This window comes from Mauremys reevesii, linkage group 1, assembly GCF_016161935.1.
Source record: "Mauremys reevesii isolate NIE-2019 linkage group 1, ASM1616193v1, whole genome shotgun sequence".
In the NCBI taxonomy this organism is placed as follows: Eukaryota; Metazoa; Chordata; order Testudines; family Geoemydidae; genus Mauremys; species Mauremys reevesii.
This window is the reverse complement of record NC_052623.1, coordinates 15,008,329-15,021,422: the sequence shown is the minus strand read 5'-3', so window position 1 is coordinate 15,021,422 and position 13,094 is coordinate 15,008,329. Positions and strand designations below refer to the sequence as shown.

Here is a 13,094-nt window from a genome sequence, read left to right as displayed (position 1 = left end):
TGGGGAAACCTGACTAGGGGAAAACTTACTCATCCCCAAGGCAGTCATATGGCTGATGAGTCATTTTGTCTCATTCCCAAAACTTCTGTTCTTCTGTAACAGAGTTCATGACCCGCCCCTCATCCATGCATCACAGAAAACTACTGTGCAGTCAGATCGCCAGACGCCTGCAAAGACCAGAGTAGCACCGGTACTGACCCCTCTCAGCTTGGACTCAAACTAGTCTCCCCTCTATTCAGTTGACCTCTGGTCCTGGAGAAGTTTAGCTTCCCTAAAGACCTCTTTGTCTCAGATGAACCCAAGTCTCCTCTACTCATAGGTTCGCAGGGTCTTTTGGTATCCCACTTGTCCTCTGTACTGTCTTTTCCCCTGCTACCAACATACAACCTTGTACTGAAAATACAATTCATAGGGGCATACTTGGATTCACTGACAGCCAGCGTCTACCTCCTCACAGACGGATTCATAACATTAGCCTATCTAATCAGGACCATTCAGGGGAGTCCATGAACCTCAGTAAGGAACTGTGTACCTCTCCTGAGTCATACGGCAGTCTGCAACTTCGTGACTGATCATGCAAAATTACGCATCCACTGCTTCCAGAGCTGGCTCAGAATGACCTATTTCCTGAACAGGCAAGCCATGGTTTCCCTCCCCATGAAGAACTTCCTAGATGGGTGGAAAAATCAACTCAATGTCTGTGCTGGCATTCCTTTCACTCACCCACCTGCAACAACAACCTTCACAATGGCTATGTCTCTCTTGAGATAGGGAGCTCACCTCAGGAATCTCACAACTCAGGCAGATAGTCACCTCAGGAAAACAATCTCCACATCTGCATTTGTCTGTTTCTTTTTGGTTAGTCTGTCAGTGGGGCAACAATTTGGCTGTAGTGTGGTACTAATCACCTGTAATAGCCAGCCAAGCCTAAGAAGGATTGGACCTGTTCTTTGACTTTGGGACAGGCCACTTTTGGATAGCATCCACTTTGGCCTGTAGGAGGTTGATAGTTCCTTGACCCATCTGGTGTCCAAGGTAAGTCACTTTGTTTAGGCCTATTTGACACTTTTTAGCCTTAACAGTTAGTCCTGCCTCCCTTATGCACTCAAAGACTTTTTGTAGATGCTCCAGGTGTTCTGCCCATGAATCAGAAAAGATGCCCACATTGTCAAGGTAGGCGACTGCAGATTCTCCCAATCCCACTAGGAAACCATACAAGTTTTTGGAAGGTGGCAGGTGCATTTCACAGCCCAAAAGGGAGCACATTAAATTCATACATCCCTGCATGGGTGATGAAGGCTGACCTTTCCTTGGCGGGTTCATCTAGCGGCACTTGCCAGTACCCCTTGGTTAAGTCTAATGTAGAGATGAACTGGGCATGTCCCAGTTTCTCCAATAGCTCATCTGTACATGACATTGGATAGTTGTCTGGGAGAGTTACAGCATTTAGTTTATGATAGTCCATGCAAAAGCGTATCTTCTCATCTGGTTTGGGAACTAGAACCACTTGAGATGCCCATGCACTGTTAGAGGGGCAGATTACACCCATTTGTAGCACATCCTGGATCTCTTGTTCTATAGCAGTTTTGGCTTGAGGAGACAACCGGTAGGGTTGGGCTCTAATTAGGTGAGCATTACCTGTGCTAATGGAGTAGTATGCCCGTTCGGTCTGTCCTGGGGAGGCTGAGAACATCGATGTGAAGCTAGTGCACAGCTCCTTGATCTGCTGTCGCTGCATATGTCCAAGGCTCATGGAGAGGTTCACCTCTTCCATTCCAGCATCACTTTTTCCATCGTAATAGACACCTCCAGGCCCCTCAGCATCATCTCCTCCCTGGGCTGTAAACTGACAAACCTTTAACTCTCTGGAATAGAAGGGCTTTAGAGAATTAACATGATACACTTTAGGCTTGAGGTTTGAGGTGGGGGGTGCTATGAGATAGTTAACATCTCCCAGGTGCTCTTGGACCGTGAATGGCCCTTCCCACGATGCTTCCATCTTATGGGCCTGGAGCGCCTTCAAGACCATGACCTGGTCCCCTACTTTGAAGGAATGCTCTCTGGCATGTTTATCATACCAGGCTTTTTGCTTTTCCTGAGCATCTTGTAAGTTTTCTCTAGCAAGGGCTAAAGAGGTTTGGAGGGTGTTTTAGTAGGTTGTTTACAAAGTCCAGAATGTTAGTTCCTAGAGAAGGCGTAAACCCCTCCCATTGCTGCTTCACCAACTGTAATGGCTCTTTAACCTCACGGCCATACACAAGTTCAAATAGTGAAAACCCTAAACTGGGATGTGGTACAGCCCTGTAGGCAAAAAAGTAACTGCTATAACACTAGGTCCCAATCTTTGGAGTGCTCATTTACAAATTTACGTACCATGGCCCCCAAAGTTCCATTAAACTTCTCCACCAGGCCATTGGTTTGATGATGGTAAGGGATGGCAACCAAGTGGTTCACCCCATGAGCTTCCCACAGGCTTTTCATGGTCCCTGCCAGGAAATTAGTTCCCGAATCTGTCAGGATGTCGGAGGGACAGCCTACCCTGGCAAAAATGTCTGTTAGTGCCTGGCACACACTTTTAGCCCTGGTATTGCTTAGAGCTACTGCTTCCAGCCATCAGGTGGCAAAATCCATGAAAGTCCGTATGTACTGCTTTCCTCTGGGTGTCTTTTTAGGAAAGGACACAGAATATCCAGAGTTACTCGCTGAAATGGAACCTCAGTTATGGGGAGTGGCTGGAAAGGGGCTTTGATCTGGTCTTGCGGGGTTTCCCACTCTTTTGCACACCTCACAAGACCGGACATAGGTAGAAACATCCTTGCCCATTCCCTCCCAGTGGAATGATCTCCCCAAATGGTCCTTGGTCCTGTTCACCCCAGCATGGCCACTAGGATGATCGTGAGCTAAGCTCAAGAGCTTTACCAGGTATTTAGTTGGAACTACCAACTGTCTCTGAGGATGCCAGTCTTCCTGGTGCCCAGCAGAAAGAGTTTCCTTGTATAAAAGTCCTCTTTCTACAACAAATCGGGACTGATTAGAAGAGCTGAGAGGCAGTGGGTTGCTCCATGCCACCATCCAAGCTCCCTGGAGGCTTTCATCTGATTTCTGTTCGGCCTGGAACTATTCCCTTGATGCTGAAGACATCAGTTCCTCACTGGATTGTGGACTGGGGCTTGGTCCCTCTGGAGGTGATGCAGGTGATGGGGCTGTTTCCGTTGACTGTGAACCGCTCTCTGCCGTTGCACTATGTGGTATTTCAGGCTCTGGCTGAGCCTCTTGTGTAGGGTTATCTGCTGCTGCTGCCTGTGCAGGCTCGGTGGTGCCCTCTGTTGTTGGAGCTGTAGACTGGGTTGCAAGTGCTGGACTCAGTTCTGGCAATGGTTCTGGTACTGGTTGCTTCACCAGTTCTGGTTCTGGGACTGGCTTTGGCTGGGTCTCTGGGGCTGGATCCACTACGGCTGTTGCAGTTGTTGGCAGGGGATCCGGTTCCACCACCTTCACCTGAGTCTCTAGTAACACAGACGGGGCCCTGGTAGAAGGCTCAGGAACAGGGATAGGTGTGAAAGCTTGCTTAGCCTGGCTGCGGGTGACCATTCCCACCTCTTGGCTAGATTCACATGGTTGGCCAAATCTTCCCCCAGTAGCATGGGGATGGGATGATCATCATAGACTGCAAAAGTCCACATTCCTGACCAGCCCTTGTACTGGACAGGCAACTCAGACCTCCACAATGTTACCCTGAGGGTACCTGGGAGGCATCTGAGGACCTTTGGTGTGACCTGTAAGATGAACTGTAATCTGCTGGGGTTCTTGGGGCATTTTCCCAACATGCCTACCACATTGAAAAGAACTGGGATGCCTGGATATCAGGAGCTAATATCAGGAGCTGCCATTCAGAAGGAAAGAGAGATCTTCCAGAGACACTTGCTCCTGATATCCAGGATATCCAGGCATTCTTTTTCTTTGGTAGTGGTAGGCATGTTGGGAAAATGCCACGTCCAGTTTCCACTTTAGGCCTCTGAACTGCTGACGGGCATGCTCGGGTATTAGCTCCATTCTGATTCTGGCCTTTTTTTAAAAAAAGTCCATAACTGTTCATGTGTTCCTTAGTCATTTCAGCCGCCACCTCTGCTAAAGGTCCACTGAGTTGTGGTCTCAGCTCTACCATGTACTGGTCAGTAGAGATGCAGGCCCTTTCGAAATTTTCTAAGAAGGCCTCAGTATCATCACCTGCCTTGTAGGTGGGAAACTTTCTGGGATGGGAAGCGGTACCTGGAGAAGGATTGCCAGGGTTGTCTGGTATATTCTGCTTAGCCCTTGCCTTCTCTAACTCTAGTTCATCCTGCCTCTCTTTTTCTTGTAACTCCAGGGCTCTCTTGGGCAGCCACTTCTGCCTCCAGAGCTCTCTTGTGGGTAGCTTCCTGTGCCTTAATTTCTAGTTGTTTTAATTCGGTCAGTCTCTTATGTTCGTTCTCTTTCTCTTTTGCTTCCAGTCTAGCCAGCTCTGGTTTATTAGCTGTGTCACTGGTCATCATGTTCCTGCTTTTTGTACTTAACCTAGCCTAAACCAAGAGCTATAAAGGAAAAAAAAACTATCTTGTGAATTTTCTTGTAGAAAGTTAACTACCCTGCCCTGAGGCAGAGACAAAAATCTCCAGCTGCTCACAGCTTAAAAACATCCTTTTGTTACAAGGACCTGATACCTCTGCCTCCAGGCAAAGAGAGAAAAGATCTCTATCTGTTTTCTAAACAGCCAAAAAGGAAAAAAAAATGACCTTTTAAAATTCTACTGGGCTTTTGGTTCAAAATGATCCCACCACTCTGCCACCATGTCAGGGTTCCCTCTCCACTCTGAACTTTAGGATACAGACGTGGGGACCCGCATAAAGACCCCCTAAGCTTATTTCTACCCGTTTAGGTTAAAAATGCCCCTATTCCTTGGATTAAGTAACGCTGCCACCACAAAGTGATTTAAACAAACATTTAGGGAGGGCCACTTGGAGCCCTACCTTCCCTAAATATCCTCCTAAGCCCCTACACTCCTTTTCCTGAGCAGACTTGAGAATAATCCCCCAAGCCTCTACACCCCCTTTCCTCAGGAAGTCAGTGGTGTCTCGAAGATAGCTAGGAGTGCTGGTAGCAAAGGGCAAGGAGAGAGTCTACATAGCCAGACAATCCTGCTGTCAGGGTGCCAGTGCTTGAGATAATGGGGCATCCAGGATTTCCAGGTTTATGGATCTTGTGTAGCAGATAGAATATCCCTGGTTGGGGTTCTAAGGGTGTGTTTGTGCAGATTTGTTCCTGTGCTTTTTCAGGGAGTTTCTTGAGCAGATGGTGAAGTTTTTTTTGGTAACCCTCAGTGGGATCAGAGGATAATGGCCTGTAGAATGTGGTTCATACTCTGACCTATTCATGATGACGACAGCCCCTCCTTTGTCAGCCTTTTTGATTATGATGTCAGAGTTGTTCCTGAGGCTGTGGATGGCATTGTGTTCTGCATGGCTGTCATGTAACACAACTGGTTTGATAGATTTTAATAATCATCTTCTCAAAATCATGCATAGTAATTACAATTTCAGCTTGTTCATAAACTGTATTGTCTAAATAGTATGTGGTTTGTATCGTAGGTCCTCCAGAAAGAGACAGACAACACAAGGTGATTCTGGTGCTGCAGACACAGTAAGTGTTTTTCAGATAGATCACTTCAGTTACTCTCTAATATGTGGAGATCATATGAGCATTTTCTAATCTGGAAGATAATCAAAACTTCTCTTCCTTTTTTCTAATTTGAAAAATGATCATGAGGGGTGCGCCACAGACCTTTGCCAATGCTCCCCTGCCTCAGGGGCACACTATAGACTTTTGCTGGCGCTCCCCTGCCTGAGAGGTGCGCTACAGACTCTGGCTGGCGCTTTTCCCAGTGACAGAAGCATGACCCAGGCTGGCCAGTGAGGCCGTAGCTCCCCACCGCCCCCTAGCGGCTCGGTGGACCAACCGACACAGTTCACACAGACCTATTGCCTGACTGAGTTTGCACCTTGTTTGGGACAGGAGACCTTGAAATTTCTTAAAAATAGATCCAGATTATAGAATCTCATTTTTATTTTTTAAATTAATAACTAAGAAATACTATCAAAACTACTCTGAGTAAATCATAGATTCATAAATTTCAAGGCCAGAAGGGACCATTGTGATCCTCTAGTCTGACCTCCTGTATAACACAGAACTTCCCCAAAATAATTCCTAGAGTAGATCTTGTAAAAAAACATCCAATCTTGATTTTAAAATTGTCAGTGATGGAGAATCCGCCTGGATCCTTGGTAAGTTGTTCCAATAGTTAACAGTGAAAGTAATTAAAACTTCACACCATATTTCCAGTCTGAATTTGTGTCGTTTCAACTTTCAGCCATTGGATTGTGTTATACCTTTCTCAATTGAAGAGCCTACTATTAAATATTTCTTTCCTGTGTAGATACTTATAGTCACCCCTAAATCTTCTCTATTTTAAACTAAATATGGTGAACTTTGAGTCTGTCACTATAAGACATGTTTTCTAATGCTTCAATCATTTCTTGTGGCTCTTCTCTGAACCCTCTCCAGTTTATTAATATCCTTCTTGACTACTAGATACAGTATTCCAGCAGCAGTTACACTAGTGCCAAATCCAGAGGTAAAATAACCACTCTACTCCTGCTAAAGACTCCCCTATTTATCCATCTCAGGATCACATTAGCTTTTTTGGACAAGGCATTTAGTTAATTATTCACCATGTTCACCAAATCTTTTTCAGAGTCACTGATTTTCAGGATAGACTCCCCTATTCAGTAATTATGGCCTACATTCTTTGTTCCTAGATATATACATTTACATTTAGCCATATTAAAAATGCATACTGTTTGTTTGTGCCCATCTTATCAAGTGGCCGAGATCATTCTGTATGAGTGACCAGGCCTCTTTGTTATTTACTATTCCCCCAATGTTTGCGTCATCTGTAAACTATATCCGTGATAATTTTATATTTTCTTCCAGGTTATTAATACAAATGTTAAATTCTAGCCAAGAACGGATCCCTGTGGGACCCCACTAGAAGCACACCCATTTGATTCCCCATTTACAATTACTTTTTGAGACCTAATCATTAGCCAGCTTTTAATCCGTTTGAACATAAGAACATAAGAACATAAGAAAGGCCGTACCGGGTCAGACCAAAGGTCCATCTAGCCCAGTATCTGTCTACCGACAGTGGCCAATGCCAGGTGCCCCTGAGGGAGTGAACCTAACAGGCAATGATCAAGTGATCTCTCTCCTGCCATCCATCTCCATCCTCTGACGAACAGAGGCTAGGGACACCATTCTTACCCATCCTGGCTAATAGCCATTTATGGACTTAGCCCCCATGAATTTATCCAGTCCCCTTTTAAACATTGTTATAGTCCTAGCCTTCACAACCTCCTCAGGTAAGGAGTTCCACAAGTTGACTGTGCGCTGCGTGAAGAAGAACTTCCTTGTATTTGTTTTAAACCTGCTGCCTATTAATTTCATTTGGTGACCCCTAGTTCTTGTATTATGGGGATAAGTAAATAACTTTTCCTTATCCACTTTCTCAACATCACTCATGATTTTATATACCTCTATCATGTCCCCTTAGTCTTCTCTTTCCAAACTGCAGAGTCCTAGCCTCTTTAATCTTTCCTCAGATGGGACCCTCTCTAACCCCCTAATCATTTTAGTTGCTCTTTTCTGAACCTTTTCGAGTGCTAGAATATCTTTTCCACATCTGTACACAGTATTCGAGGGCAATAATATATTCTCAGTCTTATTCTCTATCCCTTTTAATGATTCCTAACATCCTGTTTGCTTTTACATCTTCAGAGAACTATCCACGATAACTCCAAGATCTTTTTCTGTTGTAGCTAAGTTAGCCCCATCATGTTGTATGTATAGTTGGGGTTATTTTTTCCAATGTGCATTACTTTACATTTATCCACATTAAATTTCATTTGCCATTTTGTTGCCCAATCACTTAGTTTTGTGAGATCTTTTTGAAGTTCTTCACAATCTGCTTTGGTCTTAACTATCTTGAGTAGTTTAGTATCATCTGCAAACTTTGCCACCTCACTGTTTTTCTCCAGATCATTTATGAATAAATTGAATAGGATTGGTCCTAGGACTGAAAACACCACTAGTTACCCCTCTCCATTCTGAGAATTTACCATTAATTCCTACCCTTTGTTCCCTGTCCTTTAACCAGTTCTCAATCCATGAAAACTTTGATGTGTGCCATGTTAATTTTATATCTTTCTAGATTTTAAATCAAAATAGTCACTGTTTAGGGCAACTGCATCTGTATTTCCCCCTCATTGTCCAGCAATGGCACCCATTGTAGGCTCCTGGCTCTTCAGCCATCATCTCTCTTGGGCAGAGATCTATATCTCTTAATCCTGACCAGGGTTTTTCTAGGCCGCACTGTTCCCTGTCTACACTGTGAGTTCCCCAGCAAGCCAGAAGGCCTAAATTGGCCTGTGTCTGTACTTTGCTTTCTCCTCAGAGGCTATGAACAGTTGTAATTGCCCACAGTTCTAAGTTACCACACAGCCCTTTCTAAGCACGCACATTTATTCTTAAGGTGAAAGCATTAAAAACACAGATTAAAATAATCCAAGAACTAACAGACACACGCTAAAAATCTTCCCAGCGGTCACCCCACTGCAACTCCACCTCAATGCCAGGTATCAGTCCTTTCAAACCTTAACCCCACCCACTGGGGACAAAAGGTCCTGTCCATTTGCTGAATCAGAAAGAAATCCCTGAGTCAGTTTAAACTCAGGCTATTTATCTAAAAGTCCTTTCTTTGTCTGTTGGCCTCTGGAGAATCCAGTTTGAACTAATATATGCAAGCATCACCCAGTGAGGTGGTACATCTCTGGAGATGTTACAATCTGAGTGAATTTATCTAATCACCTGTTGTTCCTACTACCACCACCATTGTTTGGAATTCCTAAAGGAGTTGTTATCTCACCCACGGAATTATTTACAATCCCTGGCCCACAATTCCCTGGTCCTTACTTAGGACAGTAAGACTTCCCAAAGATAGTGCGGGAAATTGCCATATCTGGTCTTGTGCTACCAGGTCAAATGTCTTACCGGAGTCTGTGTATATTACATCAACACTATTCCTTTATTAACTTGACACCTGACCAAAAAAATATATCAGGTTAGTCTGACAGCCTCTAATTTCCACAAACCCATGTTGATTGGCATTAATTATATTAACCTCCTTTAATTCTTTTAATAGAGTCCCATATCAACCACTCCGTTATCTTATCGGGGATTAATGTCAGACTAACAGGCCTATAAGTACCTGGTCATCATATTTACTCTTTTTAGATACGGGCACAACATTAGGTTTCTTCCAGTCTTCTAGAACTTCCTCAGTGTTCCAAAACTTATTGGAAATCAACATTAATGGTTCAGCAAGCTCAGCCAGCAATTTAAAAAATCTTGGAATCAAGTTATCCAGACCTGCTGGTTTGAAAATATCTAATTTGAGTAGCCACTGTATAACATCCTCCCGAGATACTAGTGGAAAGCAAAAAGTATTTCCTATGACATGACTACATCATCATTTTTTTACCCAAGTATAGCACAGAAATATTTTTGAACACATCTGGCTTTTCTGCATTATTATTGATAATTCTACCATTTCCATCTAGTAGCAGACCAATGCCATAATTAAATTTTTTTTATTAATATACTTTTAAACTCCTTCTTATTGTCCTTAACTCTACTGGCCATACATTTCTGCTTGTGTCCCCTTGCTTTCCTTATCAATTTTTCAAAATTTCAAGCTTCTGATATATAATCATTACTCTCAAATTCCCCTTTATTCCTTTTGCTTTTATATATATTTATATATATAACAGGTGCCTTCACTTCACCGCTAAACTAGATTTGTTTTTAACCAATAGTCTTCTTCCTCAGTTGTGGGCTTGTGGAACATCTAGAAAAGTGTTCTTACACAGTTCCCAATGATCATTCACATTTTGATGAGTTGGCTCATAATTGTTTTCAGCTTTGTGAAATTGGCCTTTTTAAAGTGTAAGCAGAGTCTGAATGAGCTCTCCCCTGACATCTAGTGGTGAGATGTGGAAAAAGTCTTCAGAAGCTGATCTCGTTTGCATGGACACACCTGTCTAGCCTAGGTGCTGAGTTTGATGGTATTGCTTGCCCAAATGGTCACTTGTGGCTGGTGTTGTATCCCCAATGTCCTTGTTACTGGGGCAGGAGTAATGAAGATTGTTATCCTTGTTGTGTGAATGGAGGTTCAGCAGAACTGTATCTGGCATAACCCAATGGAGGGACGAACCCTTAACTGAATGGTACTCACTAGGCAGGGGGCATGGATCCAGCGCCCACTGAGTTGAGAAAGGATGGGGGCAGGTACTTGCACCTTGGGGACTGGGATATGTTTAAGGGTCCTAGGCTTAGGCTTGGAAGTATGAGGATTTTGTATTGTCTATTTATTTATATCTTAAGTAATCCTGGACTTCATGATTACTTATATTTTAATGTTGCAATAGTTTTCTAAGGGATAAAATGGATGAATAGTGAGACCCTTATTATAAATCTAAAGAAATAAATAAAATTTCCTGTCTTGAGGGCTTAGCTTGAGGTCTTTTTTGAAATGTTTTGGAATAGTAATACATATCACGGAAACTGGTAGGTTTACCAAATAATGTTTCCATGTTGTACAAACTTTTGCTTCTTCAAAAATAGTTCCAAAGGAATATGGCAGCTTAGACCTCTGAATGCCAGATCCTGAATGACTGAGAGCAGAATAAATGTGGTTACATAAAGTTTGCCAGTTACATAGACCATGCTTTAATCATTGTACTGTTTTGTTTTGTTTTGTTTTAGAAGAGTGTGAAGAAGAAAAGCAGTATACAGTCTAAAAAGTAGAGGGGAAGCTATTTGCTTAACAAAACACAGGCTACTGGAAGATTGAAAAAACAATGTTTTTGATCAGTTCAGCCATTGAAAGAACATGTGGAACCTTGCTGAGATACTTGTGTGTCAAAATTCCCAGTTTTGTGGGATTCTTTTTTGAAATTGTCAGTTTATTTTGTTCTTCTGTTCCACTTTATTTGAATAAACAGATTTTGTCCTTATTTATGCTTTTCTTTCTGTATTCACATAAGTGTCTCCTCAGAGCTTCATAGAATCTCATCCTGCTTCTAAGCTGGTTCTGTCCTCTGTATCCATAAGACGTATTCCCAGAATGCTCTATCCCTAGGAAGCAGAAACTTAGCTGTTCTTTGAGTGCATGCACATGTGCTTTCCACTGTATGTGTATACACACCTCATGCACAGTTCTCAGAGAGCTCTTTCCCTCACTGGGGGACTTGAGCATCTTCTGTTGCCACACGCCACTGCAGGCTGGCATAAGAGAGTGGAGCAGCTCCCCACCTTCCTCGGTCCCTTCTTATCACAAGTGATGATTGTGGAAGCAATTTCAAACTTGTTTTGATAAGTGCTTCCCTGACTCATGTCTCTGTGTGTGTCTGTGCGTGGTCCCTATCAAATTCACAGCTGCAAAATACACATCATGGACCATGAAATCTGGTCTCCCCAGTGAAATCTTGTGAGAAAGGGCAGAGCTGGGGGCACCCCAGCTGGGGCTTCTAGCATGCACTGGGTTCCAGCTGCTACTCCTGGCAGGGCTGGGGAGGGGCTGCACTTCCTTTTCTCCTGCAAGGGCTGCTCCCAGAGCCCGGTCAGACTAACCTCTGTGAACCTCCCCAGCTGCAGGAAGCTCAGCACTCCCATCCCACTTCCTTTCCCTATTGCTCCCCAGCTGCAGGAGGAGGGGTCATTACACAGAGAGAAGCCACAGAGCTGCCACTCCTTAGCTCCAGACCCAGAACTTGGGAGTTAAAGGGGCTGGCTGTGTGAGGGGTGGGTTGGGGTCCACAATGCCCCCTCATTCGTAAGGCCCTGCACCCCAAAAAAAGTGATGACCCCCCATACCATTCGACCCTCACATATGTGCTATCTGCTGCTCTCCGGTTTCCCAGCTCTAAGGCTGAACCTCTGTCAGTAGCAGCACAGAAATAAGGGTACCATGACCCCCCTACAATAGCCTTGCAACCCCTCTCACCCTCTTTTGGGTTGGAACCTTATGGTTATAGTGCCATGAAAGTTCAGATGTAAAAATCAAACTATGAAATTGATTTTTTTTAAATCGTATGACTGTGAAATTGATGAATATGAACCATGAATTTGTTAGCGCTCTCTCTCTCTCTCTCTCTCTCTCTGTATATATATATATATAGTTAGTTAGTTTAGTTTTAAGTGCTAGGTTTTAGTTTAGGTCTTTTTGACAAGTTTTTATCTTTCAGTACCAGGCTTCGCACCTGCATGCTTAAAATGTGGGAGAATCCCACATCACTGAGAAATGTCACATCTGTAAAGGATTTAAGCTCCACTCAATGAAATAAAGTGCTGAGGCTCAAGTGTTTACTCATGGAGAAACTTTACCCTCCATTGGATTCATCCCATGGGGAGAACGCCCCAAGTACATCTGCTTCGGTATGGACTCATCCACCAGAGATGTCTGCAGATCCTTGGTCCCTTTCACTGAAGAAAAGGCATAGGCCCTCCTAAGGTTTGACACCTTGCTTGGGCATGTCAGTACCGAAGCCAAGTCGGGGCAGAGACGCTACAAGACATTCGGGGAAGAGTCTTTCGCTGGAGCATTCGTCACCTAAAAAGAAGGGATCCCCACCTCTGGAGCTTGTGCCAGGTCTGTCAAGGATGTCTGCTCAAAGATCTCTGCGGCAGAGCCATCAGTCATTGCCACTCTCAAGCTCCCCCAAAGGCATGTGAAGCCACAAGGGACCTGCTTAACTGCTCGGTACCAGTATCCCTGGTGGTGTAGGAAGGCTTACCTTTGGTTCTGAATCATAGAATCATAGAATATCAGGGTTGGAAGGGACCTCAGGAGGTATCTAGTCCAACCCCCTGCTCAAAGCAGGACCAATTTCCAACTAAATTGGGAAGCTTGCAGCTCCTACCTCACTGCATGAGGAACCTGCCAA

The 13,094-nt window shown here is 44.0% G+C and overlaps 1 protein-coding gene across 6 annotated transcripts in view; it reads left to right on the top strand.

Moving 5' to 3' along the window:
- The window catches only part of LOC120396082 (disintegrin and metalloproteinase domain-containing protein 20-like), a 162,980-nt gene extending 151,815 nt beyond the window's left edge, over positions 1–11,165 (top strand). For all 6 annotated transcript variants that reach the window (XM_039520992.1, XM_039520993.1, XM_039520990.1 and 3 more), the window contains 2 exons: positions 5,625–5,676; positions 10,915–11,165. In XM_039520992.1, the coding sequence (XP_039376926.1) occupies positions 5,625–5,676; positions 10,915–10,956 (94 nt within the window). In that variant the 3' untranslated portion in view covers positions 10,957–11,165. The remainder of the gene's footprint in view (positions 1–5,624; positions 5,677–10,914) is intronic.
- The last annotated feature ends 1,929 nt before the right edge of the window (positions 11,166–13,094 follow it).